The 24742-nt window shown below is 41.4% G+C and overlaps 1 protein-coding gene across 5 annotated transcripts in view; it reads right to left on the reverse strand.

The window, feature by feature from the left end:
* Positions 1-24742, reverse strand: part of FBXO7 (F-box protein 7) — a 457269-nt gene that overhangs the window by 317459 nt on the left and 115068 nt on the right. For all 5 annotated transcript variants that reach the window (XM_044087479.1, XM_044087481.1, XM_044087477.1 and 2 more), the window contains exon 4: positions 9751-9990. In XM_044087479.1, coding sequence (XP_043943414.1) covers positions 9751-9990 — 240 coding nt within the window. The remainder of the gene's footprint in view (positions 1-9750; positions 9991-24742) is intronic.

Below are 24742 nucleotides of genomic sequence, written 5' to 3' on the forward strand. Positions count from 1 at the left end.
TCCAGAAAAACATCATCAACCACTTCCAACACAGATGAAATAGCCAAAGGCTTATGCTGAGGCAAATCCAAAAACTCCCGAATCATTTTCTTAGAAAGGGCATAATCCTGACTTTCCCATTTAAAATGCTCCCTGAAAGTATTTAAAGCATCACCAAAAGAGAAATCTGGAGGAGAAGCAGAAGGGATGGACTCCTCTGCGTCTGAATCCTCAAAAGGAGAGGAAAGCCTGAGAAACTTCCTCTTTATCAACAGAAATGCTAGAAGTATCAGAACCTGAATAAGACAAAGCCTCAGGAGAGACATCCCTACCTCTTTTTGAAGGAGGAGGCTGTGAACCCCTAATAACAGTCAAAAGGTCATCAGCCATTTTAAACAACTGAGAATGAGGGGAACAAGAGGAAACTGGAGCCTGTTTCTTCACAGGCTTACGACTGGAAGATTTACCTGGAAAAAAATTTGGAATCCACAAACTACTAACCAAATACACTGACAGAGAACCACTGTCCAAGACCCGAATTTCAGGAATGAAGATGCACCAACACAAATGAAACGACAATTTTACCTAGGTTTCGCCTTTAATGTACAGACTTCTTCAGAAAATAAAAAGTGAAGAAGTCTGTACATTAAAGACAAAACCTAGGTTGTTATTTTCTGAAGAAGTCTGTACATTAAAGATAAAACCTAGGTAAAATTATCGTTTCATTTGTGTTGGTGCATCTTCGGTCCTGAAGTTCGGGTCTTGGCCAGTGGTTCTCTGTGAGATTTACCTGGAAGTCTGAAGGACTTGGGAGGCCTGGCAACTGCTGAAGTTGCAGCCGAAGTTGTCAGTATGAGCTTGCTGTCAGAACAAAGACTGGAGGCCACGGACACCAGAGTCAGCTTAGTGGTTCCGGATCCAGCTGATGAGGCAACAGGTGGAATGTTAGAAGGCAAAACGGAAGCCGGAGGCCTGGGGCCTCTGAAATGGTCTCAACCGAGGCCTGCGGTTGAAAATCTGCAGGCTGCAAAGGCGCCTCACTGGCTACCTCATGACTGACTACCAACTTAATGTCATCTGAGGGACTTGACCTTTGGAAGCCTGTCACGGTCCTTATCCTTACATTTCTTGGGGATATACGAAGCCCGAAGACCAGCAGGCGCCTTACCAACAAATTTAGGCCAAACTCTAAAATGTTTAGCTAAAAGCTTAGCCCGACAACAAACAGCACGCGGATTAAAGGAAGCACAGAGCTCACAATCAGGAACGTCTTGGTCAAGGCCTAAACAAATAATACAATAGGACTGAAAATCTCTATGGGGAATCTGCTTTCCACAGGTAAGACTATTATTAACCTTTTCTGACATTTGTTAAGGCAAGAAAAGAGGATCCCCAACCGGGTACTTAGCTGTAGTTGACTTCAACTTTGTAGTCGGAAACAAAAATGTAAATTGCCGACCAGCACTCATGCAAGAAATGCTTCTGCTTCGGGCTCCACAGCAAGGAAGACTGAGGAAGTGACGTCGGCTGCCTCCTTTTGTATCGTTTGTATCGGACGCCCTGACGTCCTTTACAACAGATGACAGCCGATGTAATTTTTATTTACCTTTGGTATTCTGGCCGATCGAGGGCTACCGGGAGCCAGATAACCCATTGGTTAGGACTGTAAAAGTGAAACACGGTGAACATCTGGAGGGTGAGACACTCAAGGAAGTGTGGATATTGCGGCTTCATTGCCTGTTGGCTCTGGACATAGCCAAAGTGTGGGCGAGGTGCAGAAGGGTTGTTAGGGGTGCTCAGAGAAGGCCTGCTGTCCATCCTCCACCTAATCCAGGTGCGTCTTCCTGTGCCACTCGACATATGTTTAGGGCCATCATGGAGGCGCAGGCACATTCCTATAGGTCCTCCTGAGAAATGCTTAGGGTTATAGATGTGGCACCAGCTGAAATACATGACTCCCTCCATGGTGTTGCTGATGCCATGGATTGGATGAATGACATGTTGGAATGGGCAGTGTCTGAGATGGAACGTTTGCTAGGAGGAGGATAGCATCCTCATGGGCATAGGGCAGCCACATCATCTGGTGTTAGCCGATGTGCCTGTGCCCGATCACACTCTCATAGTGGCAGTACTTCCACTGCTTCATCAGTGGTTGAGGTGTCCACACCCAGAATTGCAGGCCATGGGGTCGTGGGTCCTGGGTGTCCTCGTGAGGGAAGCTCATCCAGCAGACATCAATCACTTTCAGGTAGCAGCACTGCATCTGACAGTGGGAGTGGAAGTGCCAGTGAAACTCCTGACAGAGCCAGTTCTCATCGCTGGATACAACAAAGATGAACTGCCACCTCTAACATGCACAGCTCACACCTGTCCATCATATCAAGACATACAGCTAGCAACAGAGCTTGGCTGTGTTCCTGCAGACACTCTCTCACACACACACACACACACACACACACACACACACACACACACACACACACACACACACACACACACACACACACACAAAAGTTACATGGTTCAACTGTGACACTTGAAGCTCATCTCGTCTCACTGGCCATTTGTTACTTTATCTGAATGTCTGCCTGTTTCTCTTTCTTACTCGCACACATTCACCGACCTTTTGTGTTAGCCTGGGCTTCCTGACCCCCCCCCGTACACAAACAACACCTTGTGCTAGTGACGATAACTGCCATATCCTTGTTTTCTGTCTTTTGGATTCGGGGATACATAACATTTGTGTCTGATGCCCAGGGTGCATAGCTTATTTACTGTTTAGTATATTTGCACTTGTGATGTTGTTTTGCTAACTGCACTTTTGACATATTTTGGTCTTAGAAAGTTAGGCAGTTGATAGAATCAAACTTTTTTTTTGCATCAGTATTTTTAATAATCTTCTGAGGGTTGTGATGTCAAACTGAAATGTGTCTCATTACTTTCTAACTTCTTTCTTTAATGATGTTTCAGTACAAAAGTATGACGCCAAACTGAGTACATTCGGTGACCATCGGTACTTTTAAGAGGTATGAATCTTTGATGCCTGGGGCCTACTACTTGATACAGGGCACATGCAGTCACATAAGTCTCTCCTGTCACATGTTAAAAGTAATTTCTGTACAAATCAGCCACCTTTTACTTGCTTACATTACCAAGTAACAACATGCAAGGATATGTCATTCATTCATAGTATTACACAATAAACTCCAGGTTCAACACTTGCCTTGTAAATCCAGCAGTTGCAACAGTATTAGTTCAGGGCTGACTATCTGACGCTAGCAGTACACAGACATTACATGGGTAGGTAAAGGTCGTGAGAGTTGCCTGGCATCAAAGTTACTATATGTATGTGCACAGGAGAAAGGCTTTAGCCCCTAAGGTGGTGAGTGTGTTACACATTGCTTTTAGCTGATGTGAGGGCATATTGAGCACACCTATGTCTGCCTACACCCACAACAGCTGCTGGTTCCCCACTGACTCCTCATCTGCATGTGGCTGTGGTGACCTTGCCATTGGTGGTGGGATGTGTGGCCCTTCTCCTTGTTGAACCTGCTGAAGTTGCTTTCTCAGGATGCGTAGCATTGCACAGATGGCGAATATTTCAGTACATGTACTTGGATTGTACTGCAGGGCTCACCCAGATGCATCTAGGCACCAGAACCAAACCTTCAGCAGCTCAAACACATGCTCTATGATATTTCTGATTTGAGCATGTGCCTCATTATAGCATTCTTCAGCAGGTGTGTGTGCATTTCTGATGGGTATCATCAACCACTGTTCCAATGTGTAACCTGCATCTCCCAGTAAATGACTCTGTGGGATATCACCACTAGTGAACATCTGATACAGTTGTGAGGCATGCCAAATATGAGAGTCCTGGTAACTGCATGGGTTGCCAGCACACACATACAAGATGATTCCCTTGGCATTACACACGACTTGGCAGTTAACAGAGTAACAGTGCGCTACCGCGATGCACGCACAGTCTTAATGGACAATATAAGGTTTATTGAATCTGCCTGAATGTCTTTAAAGTGAAGAGAACTCTAAAAAAAGATCAGTTATACAATTCTTCGTATTATTTCTAGTTTCACTGAAAGCTATGAGGTGGATAGCTATAAGGTTATGATGAAGTGTCATCAGTGTCAGGCTCAACAAACGCACAGAATACATTAGAGATGAGTAGAACTGAAATGTTCCAAACCCTAAGAAGAGTAGGAACAACAGAGAGGAGTGGGACTCTTCTGTTTTCATCCCTTCAGTCTTCACAGCTACCAGAAAAGGTTCATATAAATGAAAATTGTGCTGACCTTGCAAAGCAACACATGCACACCCTTGCTGTTTTACCAAACTAATATTAAACAGCTTTTTCACCAACAGCCTGCAAATAACTTAAGGCATGGACCATACTGGAAAATTGGTGCATGGTTAACCTGAGAGAACAGAAATACTACAACAGTAGAAGACTTATTTACAACTGCACAGTTTGGCCCTGATGTCTCCTGTACTGGAAAATAAACCATGGTGCAACACTGGTAGGTAGCAGTGCTGGTGGCTACTTTATGCACCAATTTTAGTGCATTTTGTTTAGGTTCTTTAGTAGAAGGTTGTTAGTCCTGTTTATGAACAGCTGCCACAAAAGGTGTGCCTTCTTCCATGGATGCTGATGAAGTTCGGTGTGTTACAAGTAATTACCCAGCTGAGCCAGATCCAGCAATAGGTGATCTAAGCAGTCACCTGGGGCCCACTGGCTGGGAGGGGTCCTGCTGGTCGGGGGGCTGCCATGTAATTTACATTTTTAATTAAAAAATTACATGTGCTCTATAACGGCATTAAAACCCTCCGCAATTGTGTATCCCTGCATGGGTTGACGCACACACATATTGCTTCCGTCTTCCTTTCCATGTGTGGAATTTAAACAAAGACATTCCTGCTGCTCGCTTCTACTGTTCCGTGCATGAAATTTAACAAAAGACATTTCTGTTTATGGAATTTAATAGATGACCTGCCTGGACCTTTCTGCAAAAGTAGGCATGGAGGTAAGGTGCGTATGTGTCTGTGTAAAACATCTTAGTTAGGGATGCCAGGTGAGTTAATTTGCTCAGGCTCAAACCCTGTACCTTAGTTACAGGAGATAAGAGCCTGACCCTCTACATCAACAAGAAAACTACTAAAAAAAGTGACAGTCTCAGTGCATTTTCAAGGAAATGCAAATTTCAGTGCATGAGTTTGAGTATTTTCGAATTGTGAGTTTCAGTACATTTTCAAGTAATTGTGAACTTCTGTGTATTTTCAAGGAGCTGTGAGTTTCAAGGGAAGAGAAGTTTGCTGCTGCTCATGCTAAGTCTGTTTTCAACGTGCAACTGTTTTGACTAGTAAATGGTCATCACTATTGTGCTACAGAATTTAAGAGCAGTGTTAGCAGCACAACAGGTAGCGTACTTGCTTTTGAGGCAGAAGGTTGTGGGTTCTACTCCCACAGTATCTAGATGGATTGCTGAATTGATAATACTGTGTTGTACTTTAAGGCGGTGGAGGAGCTGCAGTCCTGAGTATGTCCTTTTTTGGATGAAATGCCTAGTAATTATGAACTGGTTGTCAGTTTTCCATTCATTCCCTCTTGCAATATTACCAGCTTACCATTTTTTTTAATGCAACATGGGCAATTTATTCTTTAAGGGCAGCAGGCACTGAATTTGTAGGCGAATCACTGAAATATACAGTTGTTTGCTACCAGCAACCTCTTCATTAGTTACAGATCTCTTTAATGTGTAATTATCCTCTCTGGTTAGATCAGACCATAGACTAATCACTCTGGATATCCAGATTCTGCCCCCACCCCCAATCAAGGAAATCACCATGAAAAACTTTTCAATAGCAAACTTCACGTTACTTAAGACCAAGGTGGAAAGGTTCACAGCCCGCATGCTAAAGGACAACGTTGTCCAAGCTGCTGAATCCCTTACAAAGGCACTCTATGAGACCCTGCAAAAATGCATGGATCATGCTATCACAAGCAAAACCAAGACTCACTCCTCCAAGAAAAGGAAACCAGTCTGGTGGACCCCTGCCATAAACAAGCTATACAATAGAAGGAGGAAACTAGTACAGAAAAGAGTAAAATCCCAAGAAGGAAAGACATCCCTGATTAGTATCAGCAAGAAACCACGATACCTCATAAAATCATCCAAGGCTAGCTTCGAAAGAAAAATTGCCAAGGACTCCAAAGATAACCACAAAGCGTTCTTTAGCTATGTCAAGAACCTAAGTGGAAACTCTCAGATCTGCTCTGAGTTAGTGCAGAATGGCACAAAATACACTGAATCGACTGATATTGCTCATAACCATACCAGAAGAATGTAGTGCCCCGGCAATCAATGACACACAGGTTAAAACAGCCCTATCCAAAGACAAAAATACAGCTTCAATGGGACCACACGGTGTCCCAGGCTGATTCTTATACGCGCTCCAAAATGAACTAACTCCTCACCTAAACACACTGTTCAAGCTCAGCCTCTCTACAGGCTATGTACCCATAGAGTGGCGCACAGCAACAGTTATCCTGCTCCACAAAGGTGGAGCCACAACGGACCCTGGGAACTATTGCCCTATAAGCCTGACTAGCCTGGTCTGCAAGGATATGGAGCGCATCATCATGGAATTCATTAACAGAGACATTGGGAACCTTCAAACATTGGACCCTACCCAGTTTGGCTTTAACGGCAGATCATACCTCTTAAACCTGGTGGACTTCTTTGAGACAGTTACCAAGGCTTTAGACGAGGGAAAGAAGGTCCACACAACCTACCTAGACCTCACAAAAGCTTTCAACACCATTCCCCATTCTGGTATTATAGACAAGCTCACCAGCCTGAACATAAACCCCTACGTCACAAGATGGGTTTTCAACTGGCTCACGGATAGAACCCACACGGTGAGAGTTGCAGGCTCTAGGTCAGATTCTAAACCAGTTACAAGTGGCGTCCCCCAGGGCTCAGTCCTGGGACCCCTCCTGTTCGGTATATACTTCTCAGAAGTACAGACAAGCACAGAAGGACTATGGCTGACCAAGTTCGCAGACGACTGCAAACTGGGGGCCATAATTGGCTCTCCAGCTGATACAGACATCCTCCAGAAGGGTCTCACTGAGATGGATACTTGGTGTCAAAATCATGGCCTCAAGCTAAATGCCAAAAAGTGCATAGCCATCCCCTTTGGAAAAAAACAAAGTACCCCATACGTGGTAGTCCCCTAAATACAGAAAATGTAATAAGGGATCTGGGGGACCCAAGTAGATAGTAATCTCTCCTTTGATAATCAATATTGCCAAGGTGGTTAGAAAATCCTTCTATGTAGCCCACCTAATCACAAAGGGTTAGCATCTAGAAGAAAAGGGATTATTGTGCCCCTCTACTCATCACTCATCAGAACCATCATAGAGTACAACGCCCCATTTGGGATGTACCTTACAAGACACCTGCAACAGCTGGAAGTACCTCACCAAGAGGATTACTGGCCTCAAACATATGCCCTATGCAGCCTGACTGAAGAAACTCCAGCTGTACTCGGTTGCATACCGCTTACTCAGAGGTGATCTCTGCCTGACATACAAGGCCATGTCCAACCCAGAACTGATGGACATGCTCCACCTAAAAAAAAAAAAAAAAAAAAAAAACAAATCCCCAAGAGCCACACACTCTAGGGATCTAAACCTCACCACAACAATAAATAGGACATGCTGGAGGGATAGATTCCTGTCCCAGAGACTCCCCGTGCTTTGGAACAGGATTCCAATCTACATTAGGCAGAGCCCCTCACTAACACTCTTCAACAGAAACCTTGACAAGTGGATGGGAAACAGAAAATTTACCCCGGGGATCACTGCAGTGGCTCTGCTGGACAGAGGCCCAGGGAACTAATAGCTCTGCTGGACCGAGACACAGGGAACTAATCTAAGGGGGCAGCGAAAGCAAACACATTCTGGCTAGGCTTTTAGATGCCCTCGTGCAGATAGCCTAGTACTTACCTATGAACCTATATTCACTTCTACAGAAATTGTGCATATTGACTGATACTGGTGGATTGTAATGCCAGAAGATTAAGTGGTCTTTTATGGTTGAAATGTTCTGAAATGGACCGTTTTGTCATTATTGGTTCATATGTTTTATTTCATTGCTTAGTGGGAAATGTTCAACACTACATATTTAAAACACAGTCTAACAAAATCTGCTGTATTATACAAGGAATATCATTTAACACAATCAGGAAGCTCAGTCAAAGAACAAATGGATGTTGCATATATGCATGGTCCTAAAAATGTGTGCAAGGGGCCTATGATTTGAAACTATATCCACCACTGGACAGATGCATTTTCTTTGACTGTAGGTTTCAGTGCCGTTTCAATTAATATGAATTTCAAGGGAAGACAAATTTACTGTAGTCTGTTTTCTTTGTGAGACTGCATTGTTTGGTTTAGCAAATGTTTGTGTTTGTGCTATACAATTTGTAATAAAAGTTTTAAAATACACCCATATATTGTTAATCACTGTAGAAGTCAAACAGAAAATAATATGCACACAGAGATTTGAACAGTGTTTATGGTAAATGGGGAGAAACAGTCAAGTAATGGGACACTGGAATCGCTGTGGGGGGCAAGGGTAGATGCTGTGTGTGTGTGTGTGTGTGTGTGTGTGTGTGTGTGTGTGTGTGTGTGTGTGTGGGGTCCAATCCATTATCCTGTCTAGGGTCTCATTTGACTATGCTCCAGCTATCAGTGTAGGTGCCTGGTTTTGTATGACTTAAGCAGCAATGCTGGTGGGGACTCTTAAGTCCTCTTTATGAAGACGTGTCATAGACGAAAACCTTTTTCCAGTGGATTCTGAAGAAGTTTTTGTCTTACCAAAATACAAGTCTGAATTTCTTCGTTTTTATGAAAACTTTCAAGTTTTTTCTGAGATATTTTTTTCTTCTTCCTCCTCCTCTGCCTTTTCTGAGTTTTCACACTTAAATACTTTTTTTTGTTTTTCTTAACTCATTTCTTTAACAATTAAGTCAAGTTTCTATTGAAGGTAAATGAAAAACTTCTAAATATCACTCAATATTTTAAAGTAGCCTGTTTAAATCTTGAAAATCTATCTTCCATGTTATGGTTAGACCCTCATCAAAACAAGCCCTGGATGGAGTGATACTTACAGCTTTACTGCTCTACCACAAGGCTACTTGCTCACTGAATTTTATGGATACACAAACATTCTGAAATTTCAATTACTTTTTGAAGACTTCATCTAAAACAGCTGAAGTAAATTTGACAGGAATCATTAACTAAGGCACAACAAAACCACTATGCTGCAAAGTTTTATATAGCACAAGGGACAGGGCTGGCATAATGGTTATGGACTTCACATTATAGACACAAGGTATGGGGGGTTAGATTCTGACCTTGGGTTATTGACTAGGCTTAAAAGGGCCATTTAGGGGAATTTGCATTGTATTCATTTATGAACCTATGAAAAAGTAAGGGTCCAATAGTACCCAAAACAGTAAGAACTAAAAAGAATGAACACCAGCATGGGATATATAGGAAGTCTCCATGGTGTGAGATCAATTATTTGCAGGGAACATAGCCACCTGGATAAAATATTGGAGTGCTGTATATTAACTTACAGAGACAAAAACAGTCAGCTGCATCACACGTCTAAAAATCAGTTATATTCTGTGACGTGCTACTATTTTTACCAATTAAGGAATTACTGCAGCATTTTCTATTCTTACCTGAGGTAAATAACCAGTTTCCAGCATCAGCAAATGTAACACAACAATTAAGAAATCAAAGGACTCTTGACAATGTGCTGAATGGTACAGAGTCTCCAGTGAGTGCGGCACTTTTCCATCAGTTGCTTCACAACACAACATGGGTTCAAGCAGATAGGAACCAACTCCTTCACCTTCCTCCACTTCTGAATCCAACATTAATACACAATCAGAATCAGTGTCAGGTGGTGGTCCTTTATCCTTAGAAGAAAATGCAGATTGTTAGTTTGCATATATTAAATGTTAACATCACAACATAGGAATAATCAATACAGTCACGTTTTAGTTATGACTGATCAAATTAGTAAGGTTTGATCTATTATGCTTCTGTGAATGCACCACACAGTTGCGTCAAACATAAAACCGAACAATTTACTGCAGTAATCTCAAAAGCAACCACACGAGGGCAGAGTTTTGCAACTGAGTCCTCAGAAATGTAACTGATATTACAAACAGCTGCAACAAAAACATTTCTTCACCAAGTGTATTCCTAAAGTTTCCATTACAAGCAACTGCAAACTAATATGCAGAAGGCATACAGACTGCTCTTATAATGAATCCTGGAATATGCAGACACAGCCAATGGGTAATCCAAATTAATTAAGTTAATCTTTATCATCATATAATAAATAATTCAATGTCTGGTTGCAGGAACTTAAAGGATCTTCATTACCATCCCTTACAAATCGCATATAAAGAATCATTCTGTACATTCTTCTGTTACACTGAATTCAACTTTGCCTAGTACTTTGTGGACTACAGACAGAGAGGAAAGCATTTAGCAAGGCTTACAAAAACCTCAGGAAAAATTAATCACTGTCTTTTCCCCATTCAAAAGAGAAACTCCAGCCTATATTCTGCAAGTGGTAAGTGGCCTTAACCTGCACTTCTGGAGACATCTGGCTCCACAATGGTAAACTGAATACACAGGAAGGTAAAGATCCACAAAGTAAAGAAGAGAGAATGAACAGCAGTACAAAACTGAAAATATTAATGAAAAAAATAAACACAAACAGCAATGGAAAAAATCCTGGCAGCCTTATGACAAACAAGAATGGATCATTATATAGGTAACATATTTCAGCCACCACCACCAACAACATGAAAGTAAATGTGCATTTCACCCACAATGAAAAGCAGTCTAAGCTCTTACAACCTACCAAAGAACTGATAAAGTGTTAAATATTTATTTATTTTATTTATATTTACTTATTTATCTGGGTAGTGCACTGATCTCAATGGAAAACGAGGACTGAAACAAGTAAAGTCAAAGTACTACTCACTTTCAAGAAAAAATGGAAAATGAATCCAAGGGGGGAGGACTGCATACTGAGTAGTGACGGAAAGGGACATAAAAGTGCTGCGCAAACAAACACAAATCAAAGAATCACTAATAAAAACAAAGGAGACTTCTTATTCACACGTTCATAGGTGTGTACAAGATTTCTCTCGAAGAGGGCCAGTGAGGTGCTCTGCTTGACATGTATGGGAAGTCTATTCCATAGCATGGGCAGTCTCTGGGTTATGAACCTGCCCCTCCAGCATGTTCTGTTGATTGTGGTAATGAGATTGAGGTCTCTGGAGCGTGTGGTGCGGAGCGAATGGGATTTCTTTAGCTTTAGCATTTCTAACAGAGCTGGGTCAGACATGGCTTTGCAAGTCAAGCAAAGATTGCCCCTAAGTACGCAATATGAGACAGAGAATAGCTGGAGTTTTTTGAGTCTGTCCATATAGGACAAGTGCTTAAGGCCTAGGATCCCCTTTGTGAGGTACTTTTGCGGCCTCTCCAGTTGCTACAGGTGTCTAGTGAGGTACATGCCAAATGAGGTATTGTACTAATTGATTGGCGTAATGAGGGAAGAGCAGAGGAAGACAATGACCTCTTTCTTCCTGGATGCAAAACCCTTAGTAATAAGATGTGCCACACAGAAGGACTTTCGGACCACAGTGGCAACGTGGTGGTCAAAAGAGAGGTTGCTGTCAACCTGTGTTCCCAGATCTCTTATAACATCTTCTGTGCTCAGTGGACTACCATCAATGTGGTAATTCAAGAGGAACCGGGATTTTCCCAAGAGGGATGACACATTTTTTGGCATTGAGCTTAAGGCCATTGTTCTGACACCAGTTGTTGGTCACTGAGGCTTTTCTGTAGGATGTCAACATCACTTGGGGAGTTAATAATAGCTCCCAACTTGCAATCATCTGCAAACTCTGTCAGCCAGAGTCCTTTCGTATTGGCCTGGACTTCAGAGAAGTAGACACCAAACAGGAGAGGACCCAGGACCGAACCCTGCGGGACTCCACTCATGATTGGTCGGCAGTCTGACTTAGAGTCAGCTACTTTCACACTGTGGATTCTGTGAGCCAGTTTGCAACCCACCTACTGATATAGGGGTTGATGCCTAGCTTAGTGAGTTTTTCTATGATGCCTGAGTGAGGAATGGTATCAAAGGCCTTGGCCAGATTAAGGTAGGCTGTATGAACCACCTTGCCTTCATCCACAGCTCTTGTGACTGACTCAAAGAAGTCAACCAAGTTGAGCAGGCATGATCTACCCTTCACAAAACCAAACTGTGTAGGATCTGGAGTTTGGAGATTCCCCTATACCCTTGTTTATTAGGTCCATGATGATGCCTTCCATAGCTTTGCATATCAGACCTGTCAGGCTAATGGGGCGATAATTCCCAGGGTCTGTAGTCGCTCCTCCTTTGTGGAATGGGATGACTGTAGCAGTGTGTCATTCAATAGGGACAAAGCCTGAGGTGAGGCTGTGACTGAACAGGGCACACTGGTGAGGTGCCAGTTCACTCTGTAGTTCATGTAGAACACAGCCAAGAATACTGTCAGGTCCCATAGAAGCTGCATTCTTGGCCTTGGAAAGTGTTGCTTTAACCTGTGCAGCAGTAATACTGGGTGCCTGGCAATCTACTGCTATTGTGATTGGTCCTTTGGGGGGGGGGGGTAAAGTTAGCACTGAATCTGTCAGTCAGTATATTGGCAATATCTGTTGGCTCGGTATAGGACGTACCATTGTGCAGCAGCTCACAGCAAATCTGGGTATTGCCTTGGAGATTCTTTACATAACTATAGAAGGTTTTGTGGTTGTCTTTACTATCTGCTGCAATTCTGTTTTCATAGCTAGCTTTAGAGGATTTGATGAGGGATTTCAACCTTTTGCTGAGGCTGATAAGGGAGTTTTTCCAGTCTTGGGACTTCACCTTATTTCACATCAGTTTCCTCCTTCTGTTGTAGAGTTTGGTTATGGCAGGGGACTACCAGATTGGATTTCTTTTTTTGAGGGGAGCATCTTGGTTTTATTGGGTATGGCAAAGATCCATGCATTTGTGTACGTGTTCACATAGTGCATTGGTGTATGATTCGGTGGTCATGCAAATATTCTTCATTTGCATGGGTGCCATGAAGTTAGCCACCTCTGTTTTTAGGAGCCCAAAGTTAGCTTTGGAGAAGTTTTTCATGGTGGTAACCTTTGTGGGGGTGGGAAGGATGTGGAATTCCAAGGTGATTAGTTTGTGTTCGGATCTAACCAGAGAGGAGCTGACTGTTGGTGTAGCTTAACGGTCGCCCATGTTAGTAGTAACCAGGTCAAGGATGTTGCTACCTCTAGTGGGGGTAAGTATGGGCTGGTCTAAAGCATTGGAATTAATGAATTCCAGAAAGCATTGAGCAAGTGTATTGGTACATGAGTAGTTTTCCCAGTTAATGGAGGGGTAGTTGAAGTCTCCCAGTATGAGAGTGTTAGGTATGACCCTAATATTCTCCAGGGTGCTTAGGAACATGGAGTGCGAGTCTTGGGATATGGTTAGGGACCTACAGCAGGCTACAACCTGAATTGCTGTTTTACCCAATGTTAGCTGCACCTGAAGTATCTAAGATGCGTTATGTTGGGCTACCAAGTCTGGAGGTGTGCACATTCTTTATGAATATATAAACACCACCGTCTTTGGAGCTTCGGTCCAAGTTCTGGGGTCGAAAGGTGTGGAATGAGTTATAGCCTGGTAGTACAGGGGTGCTTTCTGCTGCCTTGAACCAGGTCTCTGTTACAGCACAAATGTCGATGTTCTCCACTTTAAGGAGTGCTTCGAGAGAGTGCATTTTGAGATTTAGACTTCTAGCTTTGAGCGGCATGACTCTCAGATTGCATTTGTTTGTAGCTGTTACAGTGGTAATTTGGTCTTTGGAACACCGCCTAAAAAAGGCACTACAGGGGTGGCAAGAGGCTTGGCCAGTATCCAGAAGCCCAGGGGTGACAGATGCAGGCCATCTGTGGCAAAGCATCAAGGTCTGTCAGTCATGTCATCCCAGGCAGTCAAATACTGGATTCCCCTTAGAATGACACCAGAAACATAGCCAATTGTTGAAATCAATAATTTTCTGATTTTACTGTGGTTTCATTCTGGGTGATGGTAGGATGCTGCTCAAGGCTAGGGTCATACCCACCTGGGCTACATAATCCAAGAGCTCCTCCATGTCTCTTTTCATGTAGTCCAGGGAGGCAAGTCTCAGGTCATTCACACCTACATGTACAATGACAGAGTCATATTTGTACCTGTTGTTGAGGGACCTGAGTTTGTGCATTATGTGGTGGATCCTGGCGCCCGACAAGCAGCTGACTGTTACTTTCTGCTTATTCATACTAGTGAGTGGGACATCAGTGTGCCTCACTATGGAGTCACCTATGACTAGTGTGCTGGGCATGCTGTTTTGCCTTAGGGGCTTTGCTGAGTGGCACACTGCTTAGGAGAGTTATGCGTCTCGTGATTAGTGTTTTGTTGTGGTGGTGAAGTGCGTTTCTGCCTTGGAGTTCTCTGCTGTTTGGGTATATATTTACTGAGAGCCCCAGCGAAGGTGGGTATGTGGTTTGTGTTTTTATGTAAAGGCAGTGCTGGTGTGTGTTCTGGAGGGCTGTATGTTCCATGTGGTGTGGTGCACGAGTTGACCTTCCCCTCTTGATCAGCTATTCTGGTCTTGGCTGGAGAGTGCATGGCTTCCAGTCTGGATATATAAATGCATCTTTCACAAGTCTGAGTGTTGGGAGGTAAGAGTAGTGGGTTGGCAGTGTACATGCGGCAGTTGCTACATTGCCTCAGGATGCCCAAGTTCACCAGGTTAATAGGAGAAAGCACAGGGAACTGACCTTTAGACATGCCTGGAGGGTTGGGCATTACTAAATACTGGAGCAGTTTCCTTGTAGAACGTTTAGTGCTGGTAGCACTTTTGTGTGCTACAATAATTGCTATAAGAAATCTGGTAAAGTGCTAAACTAATAAGCTAGTAACAGGGCAGGAGAGGAGCGAACTAGCAGATATAAGGGAAAAATTGAAGAGCAGATTTTGGCACAACTCAGAAGCTTACAAACAGTCCTGGATACGGCAAATCTGTATCTGGACTAGATTAGTTACAGGAAAGGTGGAAAACAAGCACAGGTATGGACTTTTAAACCAGAAAGTTGAAAGAGATGGAAAAAAACTGCCCAAACGGCCAATAAGGTACAATTTCTGGACCAGAAACCACTCCTCTTGTGGTAGATAGGCTACTTAGTGCTTATCACTCCCACTGACAAGCTAGAAGGCTTCCCTCCAAAACAGAAAGGCTTGGGGGGGCTCAGAAGCTTACCAACAGTCCTGGATACAGCAAAGCTGCATCTGGACTAGACTAGTTACAGGAAAGGAAGGAAACACGCTTAGATTTTTTTTTCAGAAAGCAGCTAAAACAGCACTAAAAACAATTCAAATTGCAATGCAAGCTATCACGCTCAAGTGTGTAGCAGTATTAAAGCAAATACAGTTTAAATAAATTGAATTTATTAGAAATGTATTCTGAACTAAATTCAATTGTTGTTTTATTCAATTCTGAATGGTTAAAAAGTGCCAAAAAATATACTTATCAGCTGAGAAGCACAGTCAGAACACAAGGAGACTTTTTTTGTTAGTAATGTACAAGGGGAGGAAGGAGGAGCAGAAGATAATTCAAGGTTAAGAGCCTAAGTGGGTTGGCTTTCTCAAATGTTCTCTCTGTATTAGGTAGAATGACCACTAGATTGTGAGGAGTGTCCCAGATCAAATTTACACTAGGGGTGGGCAACTGCAACAAACACCACGGGAATAGGGTGGATGGGAGGGAGAAACGTTTCAGAAGAGATAAACAACAAACAATGCCAGCAAATATATAAAATAATTCAGTCAGCAAATATATAAAATAATTCAGTTAGGCAAAAATTAAGACAACGCAGAACTCTGAAAAGTTAAAGTGCCAAGAATTACACTTACCAGTGATGTATTTCCAGATTGTTTGAGAGCACTCTTCAGTCAGAACACAAGGAGTTTCTAACAAAGGATTCAAGGAAATGGTCATAAAAAGCTTCACTTTTTTTTTTTTTTTTACTTCTCAACAGCCCACTGGACAAACTGACCCTTTTGTTCAGTGACTTGCTCAGAGTCGCACAATAGGCAAATGAAGGTGGAAGGAATTAAACTATGGACACATGAAGCAGCTTATTAACAGCCTGGAGCTTTAGTCCTCTGCATCACCAGTCCAACTTTTCCATAAAAAAAAAAAAAAAAAAACAGGTCTACATTTTATAAGTCTTCTTCCTACACGGTATGCCCTAATCTGTGCAGGTGTGCTACGTTTTCAGCTTATCTTCTCTACTAACTTCACAAACTGGTCAAAGTGCTAACGACTTCCAAACTCTTTAAGCAGAGACAGACACCACTCTTGATGAGACTGCTTTCTATATAGAGTTTCAAGTGTGAGAAATTTCAACAACAGATAAAATATATATCAGCAGCACACATTCACCAAAATTTAACAGTAACAATCAGTGCACCTTACACAGTGAACTGAGAAAGATTATGGACCACAAGTAGAATAAGACAGGTAGCAGCAAGGATATAAAATAGCCAGAGGAGGTGATGTTTTAATGAGAGAAAGCAAAGAATATCAGCTTGGATTAAAAGAAAAGAAAAGCAGGGATAGATAATATAAGATTAAGAGAGAATAAACAGTATTTTAGCCAGGGTGGAGCAGGGGCAATTATCAATGAGAGGCATTTTAGGACTTTTTTTAAAGGATTTGTGTGAAGAGTCTACTCTTACAGGGAATGGAATGGCATTCCACATTTTTGACACGACATGAAAATGGAGAGTTTCCTGCTGAGTTCATTGATTTGTTCACACTTAGTAAGTCTTTATCGTTTGATTGTAGGGGTCTACTTGGAAGATGCAGTGTAAGAATATTGGCGAAGCTTGGACATTTTTCAGGTTTATGGATTACAGCATGTGTCATATTCATATGAGAGTTAGACAAGCAGTGACAGAGTTCTAACCAGAGGTGCTTTTTTAGGGATGAGCAATGCCGCGACTTGTAAAGTAGGTTAACTGCAAATTTTGCAATTTTTTTTATAGCATTATTCATTGTAGGTACACTGGGTGGTTTGTAGACCGATAAGTGTGGCAACCATGTATAGAAGGGTCTTCAGTTAAAATGGGTTAATCCTGTACAGGAGACCAAGTTTTTGATGTTTTTTATTTTTGACCGTTTCTTTTATAAGGAGATTGAATTTCATATTTTCATTAACCACTACTCCTAACAGCTTGGAGTATGAAACAGTTTCAATTGTGGTATTACTAGAAGTGATTATGGTGAAGTTGGATTTGCTCTCTTGTAATATTTTAGGAATAAAGAGAAGTTTGTTTTTTTGGGGAGGTTTAATAAAAGCGGGGAGTTACACAGCCATGCCTCTACAGAGAGGATGGATTCCTGTGTTAGTTGTTTATATTTTATCTTGTATTATAATATTTTAGGAATGCTATATTTAATATATCTTAATATTTTATAGTCTAACATTTTAACATTTTTTGACTAATATAACTCTGAATACCTTTTCATTTGTATAACATTTTTGTTTTTTATTTAACTTATATGTGGAACTGCATTAGGTAGTACTTAATGTTACTTAAACGTTATTGTTTTTTCTTTAGGGGCGCAGTCCAACAGAAATTTTCTTGATCGTTATTGGTGTAACAGTCTTCCTGGTTTATGGCAGATTGGTTAAATAGAGGGGCTTGTCAACATCTGAATTGTTTCACGCATTACGATTGGTATAAAAGTTAGATTCTAAATTCATTATCTGAATAAATTTCCCGTTGAAAATGTAAACGCTTATGTTGTTTATTGCGTTTTAAAGTTTATTAATAAATCACTATTGAACTGAGCTAAACACTGTAAATTTACTGAGTTTGTTTAATTCACTTGAATGAGACAAAACTGTATGTGGTATCAGAAATTGTCACAAATGAGATAGACTACTGGGAGAATAAGACTTGGCACATTAGGTAACAACTGATTTTTGCAGAGATATTGGGTTTATTTGCCAAAATTAAAACAGTTCATCGAAAACCTGGTTTTACTTAGGGTGGCCTGTGAATGGAAAATCTGATGAGTAAAATGGAGTCAGGACTTCTCTGTCAAGAATGAGAATTTATTCAAATACACCACTGGGAAAGTTTTGTTCAGAAGGTGTTGCTCCAAGTGTGACAAAAAAGACATGCCTTGTTTCTGAAGACATGGTAGATTGCTAGGTTGTGTAAAAGAAAAGAAATGAATGGACAGCTGAAGACAATTAGAAAAACACAGAAGAAAAAAAACTACGATTAGCTAAACAAATTGTGAAGTATAAACTAAACAGTGGAGCAGAGAACGATGTAGTCTGTTCAAACATGCTACGCAATGTGTTTGAAAGATAGCAATTGAAACAAGTACTGTGCAAATTTTCTTTACTTATTCTGGGAACCAGTCAAAAATAAAAGGGTTAGAAAATGTTAAAACTGTACAATGTATAGTAATAAGCAACATTTTGCTAAAATGTGTAAAAAGAAAGAAGTTAATATACTGCCAAAGTGTAAATGTCACAGCACAGTCAAGAAAATTAGATGCCCGTGGCCCTATTTTGTGCTGAGAACATCTACAATGAGAACTCTGCATAAGATAAAAGTAGAGAAAGACACAATTAGAAATTATTTGAAAATGTGGGAAAAAAAGAAAACTAAGAATTGATTACCAAAGCGTGCATTTTAGACTAGAAATTGCAGCAACGGGTAATGTATCTGGCTGTTCAGACACTCACAGCACTGGGTCTGAAAGACATCAACCTGAAGGAGTCATTGTGTAAAACTGCTTACATACACTGGGTATCAAGTAAAAACCAAGGGGTTAAAAAAGTCTTACATGTGAAAATAAGAAATGCAAGATTTCTGTTTCAGATGACCCTTTATGAATGTGCATTATCTGTCTAGTCAGAAGCTTGTCATGGTAAAAAGAATTTAGAGTGTAAGTGCAGACAAAGTGCTGGTCACAGCATGTTCAGTGTATTGATTTTCAATGGCTCGTTTACTGGTTTCAGCTATTTACCAGATGTTTACTGTACTCAGATCTTACAGTGGAGCCTGCAGTGCACATGGAGCCTGCAGTGCACATGCCAAGGAAAGTTCCAGCTACTTAGCACTCTAAAACTGATTAAGAGTTAGCCTGCCTGTGGTATGTGTCTGTGTGACTCAAAGCTCCAGCAGCCTTGCAAGCGAACACTGAGAAAGGGTTATCCTGACTGGAACAAATGTGTGTGATTCAGAAACAGAGTATAAACAATTAGCCAAAATGGCAACGGCGGTGAAGCCATACAAAATTCATATTTGCCCATATCCAACACACTTGAATAAAGTTATTAAAAAAAGAGCATTATCTGCTTCATGTAATTGTAGTAGTAGTAGTGTCAGTCATGCCAGAACAAACTATGTTTTTGCCTGATACAAATCTGGGATTGGGCAAAAAATACTGATGAGGAAATTTCAAAGACATGTACGTTAATTTACTTGTACCAAGTTTTTGAGCTACCCATTTGATACTATACTAATTCTTGAAATGTTTCAGGGACTTGCTGCATAAATAACAAAAAGGACCAATGGTGCTGCTAATACAACTAATGATGTGCAGGTATGGAAATAAATCACAGAAGAGTATGATGCAAGGCTGACGGAGACATTGAAAACGCTAAAACACACCACCTCCAAGCTGACAAAAGAGTAAGAATAAAATCAGAGTTATGCAACTGAGATACACAAAGTTTAAAACTACATAATAAGAAAGTATGAGAAACAGATCCTCCAACCTGAAGATAAACAAGCTCCCACAATATTCCCAGGAGTGATAACATGCACTTATTTATTACATTTATTTTGAAGTTTATTCCAAATAGGTTATCTTATTTTGTAAGGCAATTATTGATTTTATTTTCCTTAAAATTTACTGTTTTTGCAAACCCAGACAGTCTGAATGGATAGAGGCCATTTTCAACAGAGATCACATATGTGCTTTGTAGAAAATGTCTGATGAAGCAGTAGTTGTCACTGCGAAAGCACTCACTTTTATTCTTGTATAATAAATAAGATTTGTTTTACTTGGTCTGCTGTGTTGCTGATTCATCCAGCTACCTTCCATCAAGAGCAAGTTTGTTTAGCATTTAGAGATCACAGAAAACAACCTCCTTAACAGGACATGATGTGGCACGGTATCACAGAAAACAACCTCCTTAACAGGACATGATGTGGCATGGTATCACAGAAAACAACCTCCTTAACAGGACATGATGTGGCATGGTATCACAGAAAACAACTTCCTTAACAGGACATGATGTGGCACGGTATCACAGAAAACAACCTCCTTAACAGGACATGATGTGGCACGGTATCACAGAAAACAACCTCCTTAACAGGACATGATGTGGCATGGTACTACAGCAGAGATTAATAAGAGACTGAAAATAAGTTAATCACATGCAGGCAGATGTCAGCAAGAATGTTATTGATATAGTGGTCCTGAAAGAGAGTAAACCAGTTGCTTATGGATGAAGACCTCTTTCTGAATGCTAGATGAGATGTGTTGAGAAAGAAAATGAACTACTGGCCATATTGTATTATGTGAAACATTCCATGACTATACTTACCTGAAAGTTACATTGCTGGAAGTAGGACCTAAAAGCACTGCACAGTATATTTAAGAGATCCTTGCACATGGCACTAGCACAGCTTCAATGAATACTGCTGAGACTGTAGAAGTATGTCTCAGCTATGAAGTACAAAGCAGGTAAGGAAATGCATATAGCAGTTACTCTGTCATTCATATCTACCACTGTAAAGAGCAACAACAGTATTTACTTGAGGAAGTACTAGACATGAGCTGGGTGATTCCACAGGTGTTCAGTACCAAGAATAAAATGAAACTCTTTCTGAAGACTACACAAAATAATCCAGAGGCAAGAATGCTTCATGATATCACAATGAAAATCTGGTACAGCAAGCCTGATGTAAGCAAAGACACAGAATAAAGAAACACCTGATGAATCACAAAATCAATAGGCCGTATAACAGGAGAAAGAAAATCATGGCAAAAATTAGGAGATGCAGCACCCAGCAGGATAAAAAGACTCTCATCAAACCAAACAAATAACTCAAAGGAGAAATAAAGTCTACCAAAGCCAAATTTGAGGCAAGTTTGGCCTTCCAGGCCAAGGGCAACCACAAAGCATTCTTTAGCTATGCCCGCAACCTCAAAAGCAATACATAATTATGTGCAGAGCTCACTGTAAATGGTGCCACCTATACTGAGCCAAAAGATGTAGCCAACCTCCTGGCTGATAAATTCAGCTCCGACTTTACCCCTCTCTCCCCTTTAACCTTCCCTCAGGAAAAATCATCAAATAAAACTCCCCCTACTATCACTAGGGAACAGATCCTTAATGCTCTCTCTAAGACCAAGAATATTGTATCAGTGGGTCCAGACAATATCCCTAGATGCCTTCTAAATCACATGAAACGTGACTTATCAGGGTCTCTGAAATTACTATTTAACTGTCGCCTCCAAACAGGCTTCATGCCTCATGAATGCAGAAAGGCAACAGTCATCCCTCTGCACAAAGGTGGGCCATCTACAGGCCCAGGAAACAACAGACTCACAAGTGTCACTAGTCTTATATGTAAAGCCATGGAAAGAGTTATCATGGAGATGATCAAAAGAGATAGTAAACCTCCAGACACGGGACCCAACACAGTTTGGTTTCATCAAGGGCAGATCATGCCTACTCAATCTGGTGGACTTCTTTGAGAAGGTCACCAAAGCATTGGATGAGGGCAAAATTGTTCACACTGTCTACCTTGACCTGGCCAAGGCATTTTACACAATACCCCACTCGGTCATTGTTGACAAACAAGAGGGTACGTACAAACCCGTATGTCACCCGGTGGATAGCCAGCTGGTTCACACACAGGACCCAGAAAGTTAGAATTGAGGAGTCCACCTCTGCAAGGAGGCCAGTCACAAGTGGACTCCCTCAGGGACCAGTGCTTGGACCGCTCCTTTTTGGCATTTACCTCTCAGAAGTCAAAGCCAATGTCAGTGGTCTCTGGCTGACTGAATTTGCAGAAGATTGCAAATTAGAAGCTGTCATTGAATCTCACACAAATGCTCTCCAGGAGGGGCTGACACAGAAACAACTGGTGTCAAAGCCATGGACTAAAACTAAATGCCAAGAAATGCATAATAGTATCCTTTGGGAAGTCATCCATCTCTGGTAACTATAATATTGAAAACACACCCCTTAGAGTTGACCCATTAGTCAGGGACTTAAGCGCACACATGGATAGTAATCTAGCCTTTGACCATCACGTGTCGACAGTGGTAAGGAAATCATTCTATGTTGTGCAACTTATAAACAAAGGTATGGCATCCAAGTTCAAGGAAGTCATTGTTCCACTGTAATTCGGCATTCATCAGACCTATCACTGAGTACAATGTCCCCTTTGGTATGTACCTAACCAGGCATATCCAACAATTGGAAACTCAGAGGTTCCTCACTAAATGAATACACGGCACAAGTAAAACTTCCTATGTAGACCACCTCAAGGCCCTATCCTTGTATTCTGTCTCCTACAGGCTTTTAAGGGAGATCTACATCTGGCATACAGGGCATTGTCAGATCCTACTCTGATGGACCTCCTGCATAACCACAATACAAACAGCACCAGAATTACTTGTTCTAAAGACTTAAACCTTGCCAGTGATATAAATAGGACCTGCTGGAGAGATAGGTATGTATCCCAGAGACTCCCCAGTCTATGGAACAGGTTCCCCATCCATGTTCAACAGAGCTCCTTCCTTACTCAATTCAAGTGCAACTTGGACAACTGGATAGGAAACTGGAAATTCAACCCTGGTTTGAAACCTATGTTTCTAATGGGCTCAGGCAACCTGTAAATGGTTCATCTACCAGGCCCTAGCTTGTAAATGTTTCATTTCCCAAGACCTTGCTTATATTTATCAAGGGTATCAGAACTTGCCAGAGATTTGGAATGCATGACTAGGCTTAAAAAGGCCTTTGTGGTCGTTAGCCTAGTAAAAACCTATGAACAGCCTGTAATGATGTAATGACTGGGAAATGTGAAGTATAAACAAAGAGTACAAATATATAACGTGCTACATTAAATATGAGAATGTTGATTTAAGCGAGAAGGAATAAACTGTGCTGTGTGCATCACATATCGTAAAATTAGAGAAAGACGACTTCTTACTTACTACCAGTAAAACCAAGAACTTTAGCTGGAAAAGTTTAGTTTTAGCTCAGAAACTGAGTGTACCTAACGTGCTGACAATTATTCAGAGAGTCTAGAGGTCAAGAAGTTACAGTACAGAAGCACTGGTGTTAGTAATTCACCTAAAACTGTTCTTTGAGCCACAGAACCTGATGAAGTTGTCTTTGACAATAGTCCACAGAATGTATGTATGAAATCCAAATCATTTTAAAAGCAACAGAAACTTCAACATATGCCCCCTAGTCACCATCACTCACAGTTTAATAGTCAAATTGAGAAGACAGTTCAAAGTGTAAGAAATGTTGCAAATAAAAAGCTCATATCAAAAACAGCGGCTGTTATGTAGCTGTACAGCTTGCATTGTTAGAACATAGAAATACTCCACTGCACGAGGAATGTCTATTACTTGCAACTACTAGTGGGTCACTCATTAGCATATCACCTGTTCAACTACTGGTGGATGACACATTAACACAGTAAACAACGTCTCTCTTCTTTCTTACTATACACTGAAGTCACAAGTTCAGTACAAGAGAGAATGAAAGGAAAAACATTTGGACAAAAGCAGTATGACAACAAAAGTGCAATATTCCTATTTTCCTTAAAAGAGTACGGCAAAGTGAGAGTGCAATGAAGTTTCTCTGAAAAAAATTAAAAGTTGCTAAGATATATGTCAGCAGCCAACAACTTTCTTCTCCATACCTTTTTTTTTCTTTAATTCTTGCCATGAGACTTTCCCAATGACTTCTCCTTTGCCCCATCAGCTCTTCCAGGGTAACAGTAAGGTATTTCTGAGCAGTGCACAAGCTTTACGGACCATTTCCTCCTGCTCAGGACGCCTTGCAGCACACTTGTTCCCCTGAAAGGTGACAGTCAGGTGCCAGGGAAAAAGCCAAATTCTGGACCTGTAGTGGTCCCATCTCTGACATAACCTTGCAGAGTTTACAACAGCTGTCTGGTAAAGGAGAGACATAAATGCTTTCACCCATGCCTATCTCACTATCTCAGTGGTATACTCAAAGATGTAACAGCGCGAGCCTGCCCAGCCTCTTCAATGAGCAATCAATCCCCCATCCACTGGTATGTGTCACTAAAGTGGCAAGTTTAGTCACCTCCCTCCAAGCATGTACAAGATGCCACTGGAACATGGGTTGCCTGGGTTGTACTGGCCTTTATCATCCCATACCATGGGGTCAGCAGAGCCAACATTTTCAGTGTTTACAGTGAGGATGAAAGAATGGTGGCAACATACTTTTATGAGTGCAGGTACTACATTCAAAAAGACTCCAGCCAAA

The sequence above is a fragment of the Protopterus annectens genome, chromosome 11.part0, assembly GCF_019279795.1.
Source record: "Protopterus annectens isolate FY-2018-M chromosome 11.part0, PAN1.0, whole genome shotgun sequence".
NCBI lineage: Eukaryota > Metazoa > Chordata > Ceratodontiformes > Protopteridae > Protopterus > Protopterus annectens.